At 39.5% G+C, this 20,809-nt stretch overlaps 3 protein-coding genes across 3 annotated transcripts; 2 read left to right on the forward strand and 1 right to left on the reverse strand.

Annotated features, from left to right (window-relative positions):
• On the forward strand, positions 1 to 792 carry LOC129769307 (uncharacterized). The gene has a single exon (XM_055771466.1). The coding sequence runs from the start codon at positions 77 to 79 to the stop codon at positions 455 to 457; it is 381 nt and encodes a 126-aa protein (XP_055627441.1). The 5' UTR covers positions 1 to 76; the 3' UTR covers positions 458 to 792.
• Positions 793 to 12,013: 11,221 nt separating this feature from the next.
• Positions 12,014 to 14,739, reverse strand: LOC129768424 (protein aurora borealis). The gene is made up of 4 exons (XM_055770076.1): positions 14,029 to 14,739; positions 13,772 to 13,965; positions 13,200 to 13,707; positions 12,014 to 12,790 (listed from the first exon to the last, which is right to left on the reverse strand). The coding sequence occupies exons 1-4, from the start codon at positions 14,483 to 14,485 to the stop codon at positions 12,231 to 12,233; spliced, it is 1,719 nt and encodes a 572-aa protein (XP_055626051.1). The 5' UTR covers positions 14,486 to 14,739; the 3' UTR covers positions 12,014 to 12,230.
• A 5,211-nt stretch (positions 14,740 to 19,950) lies between these two features.
• On the forward strand, positions 19,951 to 20,728 carry LOC129769222 (peptidyl-prolyl cis-trans isomerase-like 1). Its single transcript, XM_055771328.1, has 2 exons — positions 19,951 to 20,139; positions 20,203 to 20,728. Exons 1-2 carry the CDS (start codon positions 20,060 to 20,062, stop codon positions 20,648 to 20,650), a joined length of 528 nt encoding a protein of 175 aa, XP_055627303.1. The 5' UTR covers positions 19,951 to 20,059; the 3' UTR covers positions 20,651 to 20,728.
• The last annotated feature ends 81 nt before the right edge of the window (positions 20,729 to 20,809 follow it).

Raw genomic sequence — 20,809 nt, forward strand, 5'->3', positions numbered from 1 at the left:
TACAATCGCTCCATCATTAGCAATCGAAACGCGTATCAGGTCGGACGTGTGTGTTATAAAGTAGTTGCGGTTGAAAATGGTCGTGCCAATTCGTGAATCGCAAGATGTGTGCGGGAACAAGAAACGCATTCGGATCGATATCAACCGGGACAATCTGCAGATCATTGGGAACCAGAACCGGATATTGGTGAAATCGAACGAGGGCACACTGAACGTGATCGGCAATTTGAACAATGTGAAGATTATGCGGAACTACGGCAAGATCAACTACGTTGGAAACGAGGGATCGATCTATCTGAGTGACCAGAGCAAATCGATGAATGTGAGCTACACGGGAAACAACGCTAGGATTCGCATCTGCGATCACGAGCAGCTGTCGGATCGTTTCCGCAAGGAACTAGGAAAAGAGCCACGAGATGTGCTTCTGTTCAGCGGAGCTACCGAGACTGAAGACTGAACCGAAGCCTGAAGGGCTTCTGTGATCATACCGTGGAGGGCCTGTGCCCGGAAGAAGAAATAGCATCAAATAACATGACGTAGCTGAAATTGTAGTTAACTATTTATTCCTATGCAGTGGCAATCAAAGTATAACAGCGTTAGTAATTCTATCTGTGTGAAACACGAGAACAGGGGATCGTCATAGTATTACCGGCAGGATAAGCGGGGATTTTACTGTCCCGTGTTTCCTCTGCCCAACTATGTAACGAAAAAGGCTGAATAGATTAAGTGATTACTGTTAAGAGCCATTCGAAATATAAAACCAAGTGTTCCATAATCGAACGAAACCGATAACCGCTTAACATTATTTGATGGTTTCCAACATTGCTGAGTCACATAACAGTGATACTTAAGCACAATATCGAGGTCATCGTCATTTACGACCTACCTGAATGTTCTCATCACGCAATTTCACCTCTCTAAATAATAGCTTTTTCTAACGAGCCTCCATCTAGGCATAGCAACGATCGATGCGCGTGGGGTCCGATCTAAGTATAACAACTATATGGAAACTGTTCGGGCTTACATAACGGAGTCTCGGTTGGTCATTCATCAGGGTCGAGCTCGAGCAGACGGGGATTCACCGCAGTATGAATTAGTGGCTCGAATTTTCGCCACTTCCTCTTCACGTTGGCGTGTTTCGGCCATTGTTGACTTCTTCTTTCGATCGGCCGACGTTCTTTGAAGTGTTCATTTTAGATGTTGGTGCTTTTCGTGGGTTGTGCATTCTCTGTTTAGCAAGCATGCGAGAGTGATGCTGCAGCAGACGAAACGACGTAGATTATATGTGACGTATTCAATATTTGCAGCGATCGGACGCGCGAAATTCTAGTGTGAATGAACGAGGGACAGAAATATTTAGAAACAATTTAGTTAAACATTTGAGGGCATGGGGAAAAAATCTAGACTCTCATCTATCTCATCTATTCCAATGTATACCAGCCAATTTTAATCCATCTCCAAAAAACTTCAAGACTCTATGGAGCCTCTTGCTAAGCCGGCACTATTCTCAACTTTCTATCGCTTCATAAAATTTTTCTATGCCTTCATGTAGAACCAAATAAAAAAAGAGTTTTTTTTTGTTTGGTTCCTTTGAAATGTAATTTCTTATGTTTCATTTATTTTTTATCAAAGGTTTTGGGATAAATCATGTTTATTAGGCTTATTCAAGAAGTGTTTTGATATTACCTGCATTTATGTTGTTCACCTCGACGAGGTTTTAAAGCATACTCTGCTAATACAACCATCTGACGTTGACTGTCATGGCTTTTGCAGAACCTACTTCAAGGCGCTGATACTGGAGTGAGATGTTATACAGGTATGTACTGCAACATAGGCCCAGATAGAATAATCTATAGAGTCAAGATCCGGGATGATGCGTGGCCATGAATATTCGATCAAAACTCAATGTTTTCCAACAGCGAACGGTGTGTCCGATTCATCGTTAGATAAGGCACCGCATCCTGCTGGAGAACAACGTGTCGACCAGAAGCCTTCACCCAGGGAACCATCTGGTTCTTTGAGATACCAATATTAACCCTTCGCACTCGAGTGGTGACTCTGGCTCACCACTTGGTTCGATGCTGCATTCGCATATCAGTGTGTTTCAACGCATTGGATTTTCAATAGGTTCGCTTGAATTATTTCTTGAATAATTCCAAATTTTGTTCAACAAATTTCTATTTTCCATGTAAATCCTATAAACAGCAGAAAGAGATATAAGGTCATCAATATACTGGAGGTTTTCGCCAGCTATGTGATTGAACATTGGCTTCAATCTCTAATTCCGAAACATGTGCTTCAATGAAAAGCAATCTCCTCAGCTGTAAATCTCTACACGAATTCTGTTCAATACACTCAGTCCAACTTCTCTAAGACCACCTTGAATATATTTCGTTGTAACACAAACAGTTAGAATTTCAACATGATATTTTCATACATTGTTCAATGCTTAGAATAAAGTATATTTAACGTCAATTTCGTCCAAAAGAATCGTTGGATTATTCATTGGGCATAAATATGAGGATTTCTGCTGTCCAGTTTTTATAACACCATTTCAAAACTCATAAGTATCCTCTATGGAAAATTCAAAACAATTGACATGTCAATAATTGGTAGCCTTGCCATTTCGGTTAATAACCTGGAAAACTCATGTTGGCATACTATTTACCAAATAGGGTGGGGTATCTTGGAATCTGAGCGTCCATGAAAATAGCGATCTATGGATGAAAAATAGCGAATTGCTGATGCAATAAAATAAGCAAATTGGAATAACTTTTTATTGAGTAGGTTAAAAAATATGAACATGATGCCGATTTTTCCAAAAATCATTCACTGTTTGCGCTTTATAAAATTGGTTCTGAAAATGGTAAATAATCATGAAAAAAAAAATTATGAGAGGTTGTGTCCAAGACACGACCGCATTGTTGACGTAGAACTACGCTGTTATTTTATTCAAGTCGCTTCGAATATTATTTTATAATGCTGTGAAATTTTAGAAATAACGGTTTGGTAGAATAGTTTGAACGCCCTGAAATGGTATTTTAAATTGTTGAATCAGTTGTTGATAATTCATTGATGATTCATTCTCGCCCTCGCTGAACAATACCCTAGTCCTATCGTAAGTCACAATTTGTTTCATGTCAATGCATTGAAAATTTATCTCGAACGCTATTCCGGTGGCCTTTTTCGCAATTGACATAGACTCGGCTGCAGTCGATTATATACTTGTTGCACCAATACCATTATTCCACATCTCATAACTACATCCCTATATCTTTGTCACCGTATGGAAACAACAACAAGGACAATATTCGCAAGTATCAAATATCATGCTACCTGTTATTAAGTATTGCCTCAGTGGAATCGCTCCTCTAGGAATCGTTCGTACAACGTAAATCAATCGCCAAACAAGCGTTTGTTATAGCATGCATACAGAGCCATACATTGGTGGCTCAAAGCTACTAGAAATATAAACACTTCTCATCATTTTGCGCTATTCTCAAAAAACGCTTCTGTTAATATTGGCTGGCCTCGAAAAAAGTTGCATTACTTTCTCATGCTCAAGATAAGCGCAGCTGTCATCCTTAATGGAGAAAGTTTTGCTACTGGAGAGCGAAACCAAATCACATACAAAATTCCAGAACGACATTTACTTTCATGGTGACTAAATAAACGAAATAAACTCTTTCTGTTAATCTCAACAACTTCGAAAAGAGTAGCATTGCTGAATGTTTGCCTCAGTAGAGATTCATTACTAATACCCTAGCGCAAATATTTCCCTCCCACTATCTCCCCTCATTGTTTAAATTTATAATATATTTTAAATATAATTTGCACCACCAATGCACACGGGAGCGAATACATATGGGGTTTCAGCGTAGCGAAGATGCACTATTTTTTACGTACGGGTTATGAAGCACGCACGTACGCACACAAATATCCATATATCGATGGCTTGAAGCATATAAATATACACACACTATATCCGTTTTGCGCTCTTCTCAACAGCCTTTTCTATTAATATTGCCTGTCTAGATTAGTTGTTAGTTGTTTTAGCTTAGCTGTTAGGCTTAGTGGAAAGAGTTTTGCTACCGCCATGCGAAACCAAATTACAGGCATAATTCCAGATCAACTATTTTCTTGGTGAGCCGGCGATAGCCTAACTTGATGATTCCCCACACAATTGTGTAGCTCAAAACATTCATGCAATGGCATCAGTTTGATGCAATGATTGCAATGCCAGAGACATCAGCGAGTGAGTAACTTGGTCGCGTCCACCCCAATTGTTTTAAGAAAGGCACTTTATCCCTCGCCGTCCAGCTCGCCCAGCAACGGTATTGTCCAGTCGGTGTCCTTACGAAGAATGAACGTTTGCCTCAGCGAGATCCACTGTTTATACTGTAGGCAAATATTCCCCTTCGTTCTTCTTCTTTCCCCTTGTTCACGGAGACTTTAAATCTTACGATTTCCTCTTCGTTGCTCGTTATTGACAGCTCTGTTCGGGAAATCACACAAATGGACAGAACAAATGTATGGGGAAATGAGATTGCTTCCAATTTTCATCAATTTAAACCATATACAGCATATCAAACAAATCTTAGAGAGATTCGATTCGATTGGTATGTAAATCGTGAGAATCCGTACACAGCAAAAATAGTTATTAACGTTAACTTTATTTCATAAAAACGTGACCTGTTTTCTGGTTTGGCACCCTTAATGTAAGACGTAGTTCTACGTCAAAAGGAACTAGCAGATGTCATTTCTAAGCTTATCTAACAAAATCCGCCAGAGGTCTACAGTAAGCTAACCACTTGCTAAGTCCTTGAGTGTTCAATTGTAACTAAAACAACTTGCATCATTATTGCGTTATTCACGAAACACTATCGCCTTGTTACGCATAAATTTTTAAACTACACTCGAAGGATATGTGAAAGTATGTGAGCTGAATAATCTGTGATTAGAATCAGGTTTTGTCATACTGCAAATCTGCTTCATCTTTACATTTGCAATCACCGTTTGCGGATAGTTTTCCATGTCTTAAGAGACGAGCAGAAACATTACCGAAAATGATGACCGACCGCGTCCATGTAATATAGACAATCGTAGAATCGCTACGTAATAGCTCATCATCATTAGACAACGGCACACAGAGACTTCAGAAGAGGATTTTTATCTGTTTTTGTGCAGTTGTCTGCCAAACTGAGATTGAATCGTCCGAACTGAGATCACGAACCTGAATGAAGTGCAATGATCTGGAGTCTTCCTGAAGGAATGAAATATCGATGATCTCAACAGACACGTAATTATTCATTTCTGTTGTAAGGGAAGCTCTTGCGTAGATAATGAAAAAAAAATCCAAATAGCTTTATAATGAAGATTAGAAATACGCGCTATGGCTGCTTATGATAAGGTGCCACGATGGTCGTAATGTCACGATCTGCTGTTTAATTGGCATCATCGGCTAATCATGCTGCGACAATCGCGTTTTTGAGGTTTATTTCATTCATTCACGTTATATTTACGGAGTTGATTATCAGTTTATATATTACATGTTTTATTATGATATTATGTTTTGCATAAACCATGACCAAGAAAAAAATGCGGAATAACGCCATTGTATAGTTTCATTACGTCGGTCCAAATTCCAGCATAGCGGAACGATAGTATCTGTCCAGTTGATACGTTTCGATTATGCTATTCGATACGATCTACGACATGATTCTGTATTTTTCACATTATATCGGCAAAAGTGTTCGTTGTCTAGAACGGAATGAAAAACGTCTCGAGCGCCAATAAATCATTAGTCTTGAAGGATCCCTTCAGTCGATTGTCTTTGCGACGTATATCAGGTGTGCAAGACAATAAGTGATAAATTTAAACTTTGAATTGATGGAAAAAGACCGAAATGGACTCGAAGACAAGGTGATTAGCGAAAGAAAATAAAACAGTATAAGAGGTGAAATAGTGAAGTGACGAAAAAGAATTTAAAAGAACACAACGTAGGAAGGAATTCAACCAGGTGTGTGGCACGATTATCGCTATCTCACTCTACCTACCGTCACCGCATATCTCACTATCCCTCTGCTGTAAAAGTTCATCATCGACTTCACGATATGTCAGATGGTGGTAAATTGGTAATTCGCGATGACAGAAAAATAGTGTCGACGTCTGGTGGCGACTTCAAATTAGGGCCATAATTTGGGTCCCAAACTCGTTAGTGTAATCTCTATCAGATTAGAAGACACCAAGCCGGTTTTTGTATTTCAAAATTTGAATCAAAATTTTCACATCATGTTATTTAATTACTTGAGACACATATTTCTGACTTTCATTCAACCATATGGCTATACAATTCCAACATTGTTACTGATTTTTTTTATTATAATATAAAGTTGTCTCCATAAACAATTTTCATATGAGACCTTTTCCCCAACTGCAAACAAACATGTTTTTAATTTAAATAGAATACTAATTTGATATGGAAAAGCTAATTTTCATTCATAATTTTAATTTTGAAAACGTTTATTCCGACTGAAAATCAGCTATTCTTTGACGCTCCCCTAAACTAGTAAACGAAGCTCAATGGCGTCAACGCGGATCGCTGTTTTGAAGAAAACAAATACTTTTGACGTTTGAGATGTTTGCACCAAAAACATGGCGGGTGCCATACGGCTGAATTCAACAGTGATATTACAACATGACAATGCATCGTTACACAACGCTAAATATTGTACCTGACGTATTCTCCAGACCTGTCCCCGTCAGATTATCACTTTTTTGCTTCAATGGGACATGCACTTGTAGAGCCGAGTATAAAGATGTCGAAAAATGGGTAGGCGAATTTTCGTCGAAATAGAAAAAAGTTTTATTCACAAGGATTCAAACAATTTGCCCGAGAATGGACGAATGTGTAGAATTATTCTTTGTTTTTAAGAGGCTTTAAACTTTGTAGTTAATTCGCCTCTAAGAGTGTAGAATCAAACTGGGTTATATTTCGAATAAAAATATTTAGAAGCTTGTGTAGAAAGTCCGGTGAAATCTTCGGATAATTCCGTTCGACTGCGGTGTACATCAAACAATCGCGTGCGTTTCTTGAAAACCTCTGACTCTCGCTTGGTTTGATGTGATTGGCTCTGGAGTCTAAAAACGAGCTATCCATCCCGCGTATAGAGGTTTAGCGACGGTTGGCCCAGTCATTGTCGCTAAGTGGAATCACTTCCGCCCAACGCGAGTAACGGGCAATGATAAAGGGTGTGTCACATCAAATTGCATCACGGAAAAAACGCTGTAGAAATTCGCCCAGTAGACCGATCCTTTTGAAAATTTTAGACAGTAAAATAAAAACTATTAAACAACTTTTGGCATTTTCTTTTTATTCATACTTCGAGCCCAAGCCCGTATGCTCGCACCTTCCTCTTTACCCCGTCCATAAGGTTCTGTACAACGTCAGGTTGTAGTTTTTTTTTAAACAGAAATCCATTTTCTCTTGAAGTCCGCCTACGATTTGACAACTTTTGGGTTCTTCCGGAGGGCCTGCTTCATAATCGCCCAATATTTCTCTATTGGGCGAAGCTCCGGCGCGTTGGGCGGGTTCATTTCCTTTGGCACGAAGGTGACCCCGTTGGCTTCGTACCACTCCAACACGTCCTTTGAATAGTGGCACGAAGCGAGATCCGGCCAGAAGATGGTCGGGCCCTCGTGCTGCTTCAATAGTGGTAGTAAGCGCTTCTGTAGGCACTCCTTAAGGTAAACCTGCCCGTTTACCGTGCCGGTCATCACGAAGGGGGCGCTCCGCTTTCCGCAAGAGCAGATCGCTTGCCACACCATGTCCTTTTTAGCAAACTTGGATAGTTTCTGCTTGCGAATCTCCTCCGGAACGCTGAATTTGTCCTCTGCGGAGAAGAACAACAGGCCCGGCAGCTGACGAAAGTCCGCTTTGACGTAGGTTTCGTCGTCCATTACCAGGCAATGCGGCTTCGTCAGCATTTCGGTGTACAGTTTCCGGGCTCGCGTCTTCCCCACCATGTTTTGCCTTTCGTCGCGGTTAGGAGCCTTCTGAACCTTGTATGTACGCAGGCCCTCCCGCTGCTTGGTCCGCTGGACGATTGAACTTGACAAATTCAGCTTATTGGCGACATCCCGGATCGAACTTCTCGGATCACGTCTAAACTGCTTAACTACGCGCTTGTGATCTTTTCCACTGACGGAGCATCCATTTTTGCCGTTCTTCACCTTCCGGTCGATGGTTAGGTTCTCGAAGTATCGTTTTAGTACTCTGCTGACCGTGGATTGGACGATTCCCAGCATCTTACCGATGTCCCGATGTGACAACTCCGGATTCTCGAAATGAGTGCACAGGATTAATTCACGACGCTCTTTTTCGTTCGACGACATTTTTCCAAATTTACGAGAAATTGACAGTGAAGCATGGCCAACGTGATCTATACACTCTTATCTGATTATAAGCGAAAGCTGAAGATATAATTCCTAAAAATTAAATTTCTACAGCGTTTTTTCCGTGATGCAATTTGATGTGACACACCCTTTAGCCAACAAATAACGATTTCCATAGGAAGGTACAAAAGGTCCGACGAGGTCGATGCGGATATTTCGAAAGCGTACTTCAGGTATATCAAAGGTTAATGAAGGTGCTACGGTGTGTCTTGTTACTTTCGAGCGTTGGCACTGCTGATATGTCCGCACCAATTGGTTGATATCTTTGTTAATGTGAGGTCAAATAAATCGAGTGGCGATTAGTCTCCTTGTTGCAAGAGCACCTGTATGAGCTATGAAGTTGTGTCATTACGCTTTCTCGGTGGTTCTCTGGAACATAAGGACGAATATTTTCGTTAGTAGCTACATCAGCAATCAACTATGAGCGCAATTGAGGGAATGTTCGGAACGCGAGCTTTAGGGAAGAATTTTTCAACGACAGAAGTTTTTTTTTAATTGTTAGTCATTTGGTTGGTTCTTAGCAATCATCGAAATCGATTCAGGTCATTACCGCACCAACGAACGAAAAAACATCCACAACGATGTCACTTGCGAACGATGTCACTTGCGAAATTCCAGATATCGCTCTTCGTGAGGCAAGTGGGTACTCGGATTCGTATAGTCAAAGCTCAAGTCAGTGGTAAGTGATCAGTTAAAATGGCGAATACTCGTCCTTTCGCTAAATGCCGGAAGTATTTCGCTGCAGCAGCAGTTAATTCTCTACCAAAATTTGAGTACTTTTTCTGGCTCGAAGGAAATTTTCCTATTCCTACACCCGAACTAGCGTTGGCAGAAAGCATTTCATCTTTGGCAGAAATTATGCCATTTAGTATGCTGGAGAGTCAAATGCGCGAATAATGAGCTGTTTTAAAAGCTTAAAAATGGTTTGTATGTATGCGTGCAGACATCTCTTTCTGTTTTCTTTTCTCATTTCATTTGGGATTGTACAATGGGGATCGAACCAAGGTCGGCTGGAATGCAAAGCTATTTCACACGACCACGCTATCCATATAGCTGCCAGTGCTGTTATAGAGAAGCGTGATAATATTACACCTCATCATAAAATGAAGTTGGAAAGTGTTTTCTAAGAGTATAAAGAAGAACATGAACAAGAATATATCTTTCTCTGTCTGGGCCGTGTCGTTGGCAAACTATACGAAAAGCTTTCATATGTTTTCATTTAAATGGTATTTTTGAGCTCATTTGATATAATAAATCGGGATGCCATAACATGTGCCAAAAATTAACTTGGGGTGTACTCTCAGTAGCTTCGTTTCGACTAAAACTGCTTCGGCAGTCGCCGTCAACAAAAAGTGAATTGACTAGAAAATGAATTGACTAGCGTTAACTAGCGAGGATGACTGATGAACTAGTCCAGTCAGTGGTTATTCTAACTGACTCGACTAATGAATACAAATCTGCCTCTTCATTAAACCGACTTCAATCCACATTTCTACCCCCCTAGGAACGAAATTACGAAATTGCGTACGCAATCTTATTTTTACGTCCATTTAAAGAGGAACGAAAAATTTATTTCTGATGCAAAAAAGTAGTTACTCCATTAATGGACGGTTTATTATCTACCCATCGTGAACTCATACCAATGAATCTTGACAGTTATCAGGTATGCTATAAAGGTCTTCGCGTTAGTATTACTAAACAGCGTGCAAAATAGCGCACACACACTGCACGCTATTTTATACGTGTGCGTAATTTTCGTGTACGATACAAAACAATCTAGATCACATGTAGTGTTTGTCAAACCACGTTGAACTCAAACATCGATACATGCAAACGTAATACATGGGAGAGAGAGAGGAACGAATTCGTTTTGGGGGAAGTCACTTCAAAATGCAATGAAGACAATTTGACTGGGAAGAATGAAATGATATAGTCGAGTCGGTAGAGGAAGATAGCGACTAAACACCCGACTGACTGTTTAGTCGTTTTTGCGGAGAAACTGCGCGAAGAAGCCAAAAGTCATTACCAACTGAATACGGATCTAGTCAGTCAGATAGTCAGCTGACCATCCTCAGTTGACAACGACTATGCAGATCCCTGGTAGTTGTGTGGAACTGTTCCTCCTACTCTATCCTGTCTTGTCGCTGGAAAGATGGACACATCCGAGCCTATTTCAATAAGAAAACGAATATTACCTGTTCTATCGAAAATTACGAGCCGGTGGCTTTTGATAATGCCGATTAAAGCGGACAACCGACTAGTTTTATTCATGGGTGATTGCGCTAAACCTTCTACAACGATTTGTTCGATTTCCGTTTTTTCGGTCTTCGCCGCAAGGTCTCCGATTTGAAGAAGACCTGTTACGGTTCCGTACTGCGGTAGTCTTGAGGCGTCGAATCTCGGCTGTAGCAACTTCAATTTCCTTCTTTGAGATTGGCATAATCAGCATTCTGTCCAGTGGGACATATAAACAGCCACGATGGTGACCGTGGATGAATAGATCATTTTATTGGCCATTCCTGCTGGCCAGTTGACCTTTAACTACACCGTATTTGTCTTCATAGGGAGGATTTGACACTCAGTCACTCAGAGACGTGTCATATTACGGACTGATCTATTTTTGTAATAATGTGCCGCAATTTTGGGCCCTATTATAGAAATCGAGTCGATTAGAATTCGCTCGTTAGCTTTATTTTAACAGTTCGGCTGAAAAATTCATAAGGTTGACGTCTAGATGGCGCCTCTTGCACAAATCTACTTGACTATCACAAAGCACCATCTTTCAATGGATACGTGTCAAAATTTGACTGCATTATAGATATTATAGATATTATAGATACTGAGCAAGTCCATAGCAACGACCGAGTGAATGCTATCGGTGCAACAGTCATACTTTTTCGATTAGTTTAGTTTGCTTGTTACTTATCGCCAGAGGTTTATTGGGCCTGATCACGTACGTCACTTCGAAATGGATTTCGTTCGTGACCAAGCCCATTTTGTTTTGGTTTGCGTCCCTGATATTTTCCTTTGAGAAACGTTTCAGAAACGCTTAAATATATGCAATTTGTAACACATGAAGTTGCTCGGTAAGAATTCGATTCGATTCTTTGTTTTTAAGAGGCTTTAAACTTTGCGGTTCATTCACCTCTAGTCGGTAAGAAATTACCTTGATTTACAAAATACGAAATTTTGCATTGCGCCAACCACATATGTGGATCGTTCTTCCAGAAATCTGGTAACATATTTGCCCCTGCTGCAGTATTCTATTGTGCTAGAACTGAATCCACCATTTTGTAATGTCGTCCTTCGTAAAAATGCTAAATTATTCGACATTCGATTTGATTTTAGCATTCTCTCGACTGGAGTCCGTTTCAATCACGTCGGGGTCTCCAAATGTGGATCGGAAGTAGTGAGAAGCAAATAACGCGATGGAATGAATCATTAAAATTCAACTTTCTTTCTTTGCATATGTTTGGCTTTGCTCCACTTGCAGTGCAGACTGGTTGAATAGGGTCACCATAAGATTCATTTAAATTTGTAGATCTGTTTAAAAACAGGGTTAAAATTTCAAAAATTGATTTATTACAATTCCACTTAGAATAATTGCAATATCTTAAATACACATGTTTATGAATTGGACTTGAGGTAAAAATTCTAACTACGTTAGTAGATCAAATATGTTCATTCCTAAAATTTAATTTTGTGTCGCATAATTTTTGCTCATCCAGTAAACAACTGAACCGTCTACATTCAAAAATCTCAAATTTTAGTTTACTTCACAGTCTTATAGAGCAACCCTTTGCACGGTTACTATCCTTAGTGGGAGCATCCACACCGCCCTGCGGTCTCGGCGCGAGACTCTCACAGTAATCGGATTGCATCGAAATATCAGTCTCATAGTCGACAGTCTCCGCGTAACTTCCGCGTGTTTCCTCCTCGTTGAAGCCGCTGTCCATGCGGAAAAAGTTCCCACTGGCGGCGGCTTCCGGCCCCGCTGATTTAATTGCTAGAGTGGTTGTTGAGTTTTGGAGTTCGGAGGAGTTCTCTTTGCTCGCAGCAGCAGCAGCAATAATGCCACTGAAGCTTTTCCGGTGAATTTCCTTGGCAACCTGCTCCTCCCGCTCCTCCTCGAGGCGATCTTCATCGGAGAACATCAGAAATGAACGGGAGAGATTTTTCCGATTTCTCCGAATCTCCTTCGAGTTTGAATGACGCAGAGGAGTGGTCGGATACTGGGACATGATGGAGGACGAACCGGACGAGGCATTCTCGGTGTCGTCGTAGGAGAAATCTCCTTCGGTGAATTCGACAGTTAGATCGTTCGCTTTTTTGTCGCCTGGGAAATAGGGAAAAAAATAATTAGTTTTCATTGATATTGTTTATAATTCGATATAATAGGAAAAAACAGCTTTCTAATATGATGATTTGTAACCATTGCATGCACGAGTCCCTCGTTCGCGTTGTTTACAAGCTGATGTTTTTCTACTATAACTGACAGGGCAACAAAATCTGAGCTTTGATTTCACTTCTGGAAATGGATCGGAGCATTGAAAAAGATAACGACTATCCTTTAATTGAACTCGGGTGTGTACTAGAAAGGAGTGTTGTATTCAGTAGCGCTTTACAAAAAAAATCAATAGTATCTACAGATTACCCTTTATTCAGCTTAACAAAGAACTCTTGTCGAGCGTTTCGAATCGTGTCATGAAAACGTATAAAAACAACTTAAGAATCTAGATATTTACCCCGATGACTATCACTCAGCTCCACTGACATGTGATGGCTATTGCTGGTACTGCAGTTCATCTGCAAGAGCGCCTTCGGCCGCTCCGGTGTGCTCCTGTAGATCGCATCATGGTCCGATTCCAGCTCAGTAGAATTTATGGGCGGTTTCAGTGGCGAGGGCGACACAGAACTCTTGGAAATCGGAGATAGCGCTCCGAATGATTCCTTATCCTTGGACAGCACCGGACTAAGAGAAATGTCCGCCGGATCGATCGTGATTTCCTGCGAGCCAAAGCAGCGGGATCGTTTCAGAATTTGTCTTGCATCTTTGTCGATTTCCGGCGTGATTGGGGCAGGACTTATCGAGCGCAAATCAATCTGATCTAGGGAATCACCGTTCCGATCGCTTCCCGATGCGGTGGATGCGTACGAACAGTTGAAAAGTTTCCTCCGCAGGGACGCATCGCGTGCTTCATGGTCGATGCTAACGTCGGATTCCTCGATTGTTTCATGCGTTTGTTGCTGGTTCTTCAATGAAAATAAATTACATTAGTTGATTGAAAGAAACACTAGAATTCTATAGATTACTTACGTCATGGAAATTAAAGTACGGAACTAAAAGATCTTCGATTTCTTTGGGTAAATTCGGTGGGAAAGATAATACAGTTTGGGTGATTCCATCTCGCCTTCGTTTGGCTTTTCGCCCGATGAAGCTACTGCGAGCGGGAGATTCTCCCGTGAAATTAATCTTCTGATTACGTAGCTGGCAGTCAACTGGACTAGGAACTGTATAGAGTAGACGTTATTAGTATTAATATATTCCAAACACAGCCCACTCTTTCAACTTACCAATATTATTGTCTTTGAAGTAGGAACTTATCGCAGCTTGAGCTTTCGCTTCCAGCACCGGGTCGGGCGTTTCCATGAACTGCGTCTCGTGGGCTTCTACGTTTGCCGGTCCCAGGTAGGACACTTCATCGATAGTCCACTCAAACTGAGACACGCTTCCCGCCTGGGGAGTACTTGGACGGTGAAATAATGACGGGCTGCATATGACCGGTAAATGGAGCCGATCCGCTAGGTGTGCCTCGAATGGGTTTATCACTTTTCCATTAACAAGTCTCGAGGGAGGTGTGTGAATGACCGGCATTAGATTAAACCGTCCGCTAGTGCTGGCGGACCGAGTTAGTGATGTTGGCGTGTAGACCATCATCGAGGGCGAATTTGCGCCCGCAGTGGATTTCCGGGCCGCGTTAAAGGCATTCTGGAAGATCTTCCTTGGCGTTAAGAAGGCTTCCTGTTCCATTCCGCTAGCACTTATTTAATAATACATATGAACACAACTATTTAAAGCTTTTCTTCCGTTACAAAATCTAGTAACTCTTTACTCTGAATCACAGCATTCACATTTGCAGTCGTTGATAAAATTAACACTAAACTTAACAATGTAAGAGCAAAGAGCTATTCGTTCGCTCGTTCGTGATTATTCGTTGACGTGAAAGTCGGTTGTGATTCGAACGGATTTTCCCGGTCAGTAAACGATCGTTTGTTTTGACTCGAGTTTGCAGACAACGGTTTTTAAACTGATAATCGATCAAACGTTTGTTGCGAAAAACAAAACACACGCTCAATTCGAATTACTGGAAATCGATGCATAAAAAATGGGTAATAAACTAGATTAACACTTCGTCGTTTCGATTCTTGAAACTGCTCACATTGAACTGATGAAATACGGAAGGTTGTTGATTATTATATAACTGATCTGCGGGTAAAAAATTATATATTGGGAAAATCCGTATACAAGAGCATGTGAAGACATTTTTGTAGTTTTGTCTACATAACAAATGCATTTTCATTCAACTGTACCAACACAAATGGAATGTGTTATTATTGAGCGAGTAGTTCACGTTTGAATACCTGCTTAATGTACCTGTCTATCCAATAGGGTAACAAAATGTTTTAGAATCATCTAGATGCTTCTATTTTAATGTATTGAAATGAACTGACAAAAAAAAAATATTTGACATGAACTTTCCAAATTATTCCAACTGTTTATTAGCATCGTTTGTTGGTAATTTGAATGAATAAACTCTATCTTCAGTTGTGTTTTTCTATCCGATCGCTCGCGATTGAGTTGGTGTGTAAAAACTACGTGTACTTCCGTTTTCGAGCAATCTGAGCTAGTGAAACTACTATATTTATGAACAAAACCTTTTTAGTAAAAGTTTTAGTCAAATTTCGAGCCAATCATGTAAACCGTTTCTTTCAACTTTCACATTCAAGTTTGTAAAGTATGTCTAAATTTCATGAGTGTTCATACGTAATCATTCTCAGATAAATGGTTTAGTTTGAACTACCAGAAGACAAAAAAAAGCATCGGGGTAGTGAAATTATTTCTCGCTACATGATACATTTGTACATTATCTTTCCATTCTTCTATTTACTTTAAACTGTCTTTTTACACTGTTTACACTGTTTACACTGTTCACAGTTCTTGTCCATTTCTAATATTTTCCGGTTAGAAAATCACTGTCTACGAAGCTGTTCGCGAAGCTGTCTAGGTTCGTTTCGAGCTTCAGGTTGGTTCATTCTAGAGTGATTAATTCAGCATTCACAAGCATGGGAATGAAAGAAAATGCTGAGAGTTCTGCCCCGTCGAATATTCATATTTTTCTCATGCTATTAAACATTTTTCACTGAAATTTATATTCTGAAAGTGATTCACATAAACTGTGAGCAATCAAGCTTCTAGTAGTAGTAGAGGATTTTTGTTTCAAACTTCGAGCGAATGCAAATTCTCACATTGGAACATACGGGGTCTTTCATATTAAATGCTCACCCAACAAATTTTAATAATTTCTACAAAAGTGAACCGATTTTTATTTTGAGAAAACAAAAATAAAGTTATTTCTTCTTTAGGTCCCTCCAAATTTTGTGCTTATGAACATAGCAACAGTCCCCAACATACCCCCAGAGAAAGTAATCGATGACGAGAAATGTTGAAATTCTAACCATAAGAGGACAAAGTTTCATTAAGGCTTCGGTTGCTCGAGTAATACGATTTCACGAATAATATACGTTCTTGTAAATTGTACATCTTGACACTTAAAACCATCCGATCAGACTGAACCCGAATATTATCGTCCCGAAGCAGTGTTTTTCATTACAAAAAAAGGGCCGGAGCACAGTTCATGAAAAATATTTGTGTTTTTATAGAAAAAATCGGACATTTTCAACACGCACGCCTGATATGTAGCCTATGTTTGTATAGTTTGATCCTGATCAAGTGGTAACCCGAGAATTTCTATGAAAACTTAATAAATTTTAAATTTTGTTCGATAAATTGTATAATATTGATTAATGAAAATCCAACTATGGGCCCTATTATAGAAATCGAATCGAGGATTCGATACAATCACTATCACTATCACACCGAGTAAAATCTGGAATTATAGAAATCGAGGAAAACTGCTCGATTCGTTAGCAAGCTCGAATGTCAGCGGTTGTGATGAAATATTTTGAAACAAGCCTGAAATGTTTCACGAAGCACTATAGAAAGGATGCCAAATCTTCATCTGCTATGAAAATGTATTTCCAAAAGTGTTAATATGGTTATGTTTTGGAGAAAACTGATATTCCCTCAACGAATGAAGCTTAATAGGCGTAATGCATGCATGGATGTGTAATGGAAACGATATCATGGAACAATTTGCTTTACAAAAATATAATTATTATAAAATGTATCTTTTCATTTATTTACACAACTGCAATCTATGGAATTCCCTAAGGAGTCACACATAAATTCCACTTTTTTGAGGAAAACATTTTTTAAAAGTAATTCTCTTTAAGCGTCGATTTCTTGTTGTAGCGGCGTCAATAGTTTTATTGTATTGGGCCACCACCTTTGGCCCTGAATTCTCGCTTGTATTGTGCTAGAGTTTATTTACTTTTCACCTCATGTCAATCCAAACCTGTAATTTAAAAAAATCATTATTGTTTTGCAAGACATTTCAGCTTTAGCTTTAGTTTGGTATAGTATAGCAATAAAAAAGAAAATTGCTGACAAAAGTAACACGTACCCTTAGAAAAATCCTCGGTCGAAAACTACTAAATACATTTGGTAATGCAAAATTAGTAGAATGTACAAATTTTTTGTACATATTGTCAACAAACCCGCATCCCTACCAGAGATTAGTATATTTTACTCGATAACATTAGTAAGCTTGGATATTGTCATATCTGAAAATTGGTGAAAAAAGCGCGTATTAACCATTTTCTTTGTTCCCATAAGGCAATACGGAGGTATAATAAGGATATAATTCTGATATGTGCATTTTCGGCGAGAAAATGTAGCCGATATTGGGCTTCCGAATCATGGTTCTGCTTGACATATGTGTTTATTAGTACGGTCGAAAATAACTATAGATTGGTAGTATTTACCAAAAAATTCGTTATATTTACTAATTATTTCTCTCAGTGTACTAACATACGCTAGCAGAAATCAGACATTTTTAGGTAGGAAATTCGTTTGATAGTAATTGATAAAATTTACTTATGAAGTTGTATGTATCGTAGAAGAACTTCCTCCACAAATACCTCGAGCAATGTTTACATTCGCTTCCATTAATTCAATGAGTCGTTCAAACAGGTGGTGATTTGTCTGTCCACTCGTTTTCAGCCACTGAAATATGTGCTGGAAGTAAGTTCTGCATTGTAAATTATAACATAATTAATATGAATAATGTTGGATTGAACACTTACCTTGTATAGACTATTCTGGCAGCACCGTAAAACAAATACTGATCAAAACAAACGAACATGTGTTGAAAATTGCATATATTCAAGCGTTTCTGAAATGTTTCCTAAAGGAAAATATCAGGGACGCAAACCAAAACAAAATTTTTCTCTGAAAATATGCAACAAGTGAACCAAAAAACTCGAAAGGTTCTGACACTTGCATCGATAGCTATCACTCGCTCGGTGCTATCGAATTGCTCGATTTCTATAATAGTAAAATAGGTCTAACGAGCAAAATTCTTATCGCCTCGATTTCTATAATAGGGCCCTATGTATTATGAAAACCCAACGTGTATGTGTATAAAACTTGTACATAAAAGCGCTTCTGGATAGGTGCTATTTAATTGCGGGGTTGTTCGGCTCGCATCAATCAGTAACTTCAATTTTCTATACCAAACTTGAATCGATCGCTGTGAACGGGGTCAATAATAAAATTATGCTTACTTGTGCTCCCAAGCGATTGTGAAGAGTCTGGGGCGAGTGTAGTGTGTCATCGTTTGCTTTCACGTAGCATTCGTTTCAAAGGAAATAAAACACCCGGAAAACGCCGCGCGCGGGTGACATAATAATGCACTTGAACCGCGAGCGTGCTAGTTTTTATGCGGTGATAAAGAGAATGTGGACAGCGTGTGCCAGTTTTTGATGGAGTCATTAGAAAACAATGAAAAGAGGTATTGATGAGTAAGTCATAAGGGGATGTTTTATTTTCGAAGTTTCCGATCACTATCGGTTTAATTATGACTGAATAATTCATCGGGAATGGTTCAGGGGACAATAAAACGAGTATTGCTTAAACATGGATATAATGAAATTCGGGATAAATTTGGTTTGAGATAAAGGTTTGGATTCATATTGGATCTTCTAATATAGGGGTAATTGTTGGTATGCTACAGTGCTGTCATTCCACAGTAATCGAACTTGTACAGTAGTTTTCGCCTCATAGTTATTAGTGACCCGGCTAGCTGACCCGGTGAACTTCGTCCAGCTCAAAATCATTTTTTTTATATGGACTTTTCCAGATATTAAGGTTTTTTTACTACGCGAATGTTCGTGCGTTTAATCGCAGAACTTTTCATTGATTGATCTTCTAAATGGCCTTTTACAATTTCCTTTTACTATAAAATTCCTAGAACTTCTACCAAAGCTCGTCATTGTAATATCAGATTATTTTCATACAAAATTTCCGCTCAAGATTCTCGATTTACTAGCAGCATGTTTCTCCGTTACATGGGATACATGTTTGACAGAGAAAAGTAAATTTTCTTTCATGATTTTTATTTTCAATGCGCGTTATTCGACCTGAGCCATTTTCGCTTCACACCAACGGAATGCAAAGCTGAATTCCGCAACAGCGAAATCCAATTAGACTAATAATAATGCCATCGTTGAACATTTAGGAATTGATTTTTCTTTCGGGCTTTCTCTCAAAAAATTTCAATTTTTTTCCCCATCATAACATTGATCTTCGATCAGAGACGATTACACCAAAATGAAGCCGGCTCGAATCAGATAATTCCTTATTCGGAATTTGCGTTTATCAACACATTTGTCGATCCATTTTTGCAGCTGTGCGTTATTCTATCTGAACATTTTCATTTTCGAATAAGAGTCAATTTCGTTAGCGCATACATCGAATGTACTAACAATGCTTATCACGATATGTTTGTAGAATATATGGGAAATCAATTTTCCGAATTTTCTGACTTTTCTTCGGAGTTTTTCGGAAAATTTCCGGTTTTTCTCTCGGTAACATACGGGAAGTGACAAATACAACAAAATGAAGCCGCCCTAAATCTGATCATTCCTTCCTTGGATTTTGCGTTTACAGTAACGCGATCTCTCATTTTCATTTAGGTAGATTAACTATTTATTTTTCTGATTGTAGATTTGGGTAAAAATTAACCTCAACAAGGCCCCTCGTATTAGCTCGTGTTGATCCTGTTGATCGATTTGTTCCATTTACCTAACGTTCCATTCTAAACAGGTGGTTGTAAATAAACATTTACAGTGAACTGAGCTGCTGATTTTTTATGTTTGGTTATACCGACTAATATTCTTCTTCGTAACCAAATAATAAACAACGATGTTAGCGTTGCAAACGGGAAATACAACCGGTATTCCGGATAAATTATGGCAGCCACATTTTGTTACTTTCGAAACAACGTAAGTGAAAACAAAATCTTGTATTTATGACCACATGCAACAAGGCTCAATTCCCCTTCCCAGAATGGGCGAAATCTCAATCGAGTTGTACTGGAAGCACGCGCCAAACACCTGTCGGAACTTCGCGGAGCTCACCCGGCGGGGATACTACAACGGCACCATCTTCCATCGCATCATTCGAGACTTCATGATACAGGGCGGTGATCCAACGGGAACCGGTCGGGGTGGACAGTCGATATATGGAGCGACGTTTGCGGATGAGCTCAATGCGGATTTGAAGCACACCGGAGCGGGGATACTGTCGATGGCAAATTCCGGCCCGGACACCAACGGGTCGCAGTTTTTCGTTACGCTGGCGCCGACGCAGTGGCTCGATGGGAAGCATACTATTTTCGGTAGAATTCACACGGGAATGCAAGTGATCAAGCGGATAGGGCTTGTCGAAACGGATAAAAATGATCGTCCTGTGGAGCAGGTGAAAATTCTCAAAGGGAAGGTGGAAAAGTATTAGAGGGAAGAATAAACCATATTATTCAAACAATATTGTGCTATTTTTAATCGAAAATTAAATTGTTTTGAATTTTTTCAAGCGCTTTGTCTTGTATGGAAAGATCTGTGGTAACGATTGACAACCCGACAGCCCCTTTATTATTGTTTGGAACGGGATGAA

This window comes from Toxorhynchites rutilus, chromosome 2 (assembly GCF_029784135.1).
Source record: "Toxorhynchites rutilus septentrionalis strain SRP chromosome 2, ASM2978413v1, whole genome shotgun sequence".
NCBI lineage: Eukaryota > Metazoa > Arthropoda > Insecta > Diptera > Culicidae > Toxorhynchites > Toxorhynchites rutilus.

Coding starts and splice junctions, on each gene's coding strand:
- LOC129769222 (XM_055771328.1), top strand. CDS start 20,060: ATGTTAGCGTTGCAAACGGGAAATACAACCGGTATTCCGGATAAATTA. Junction 20,140..20,202: donor TTTGTTACTTTCGAAACAAC/GTAAGTGAAAAC, acceptor TCCCCTTCCCAG/AATGGGCGAAATCTCAATCG.
- LOC129768424 (XM_055770076.1), bottom strand. CDS start 14,485: ATGGAACAGGAAGCCTTCTTAACGCCAAGGAAGATCTTCCAGAATGCC. Junction 13,966..14,028: donor CTTCAAAGACAATAATATTG/GTAAGTTGAAAG, acceptor TACTCTATACAG/TTCCTAGTCCAGTTGACTGC. Junction 13,708..13,771: donor CGTACTTTAATTTCCATGAC/GTAAGTAATCTA, acceptor TTTTCATTGAAG/AACCAGCAACAAACGCATGA.
- LOC129769307 (XM_055771466.1), top strand. CDS start 77: ATGGTCGTGCCAATTCGTGAATCGCAAGATGTGTGCGGGAACAAGAAA.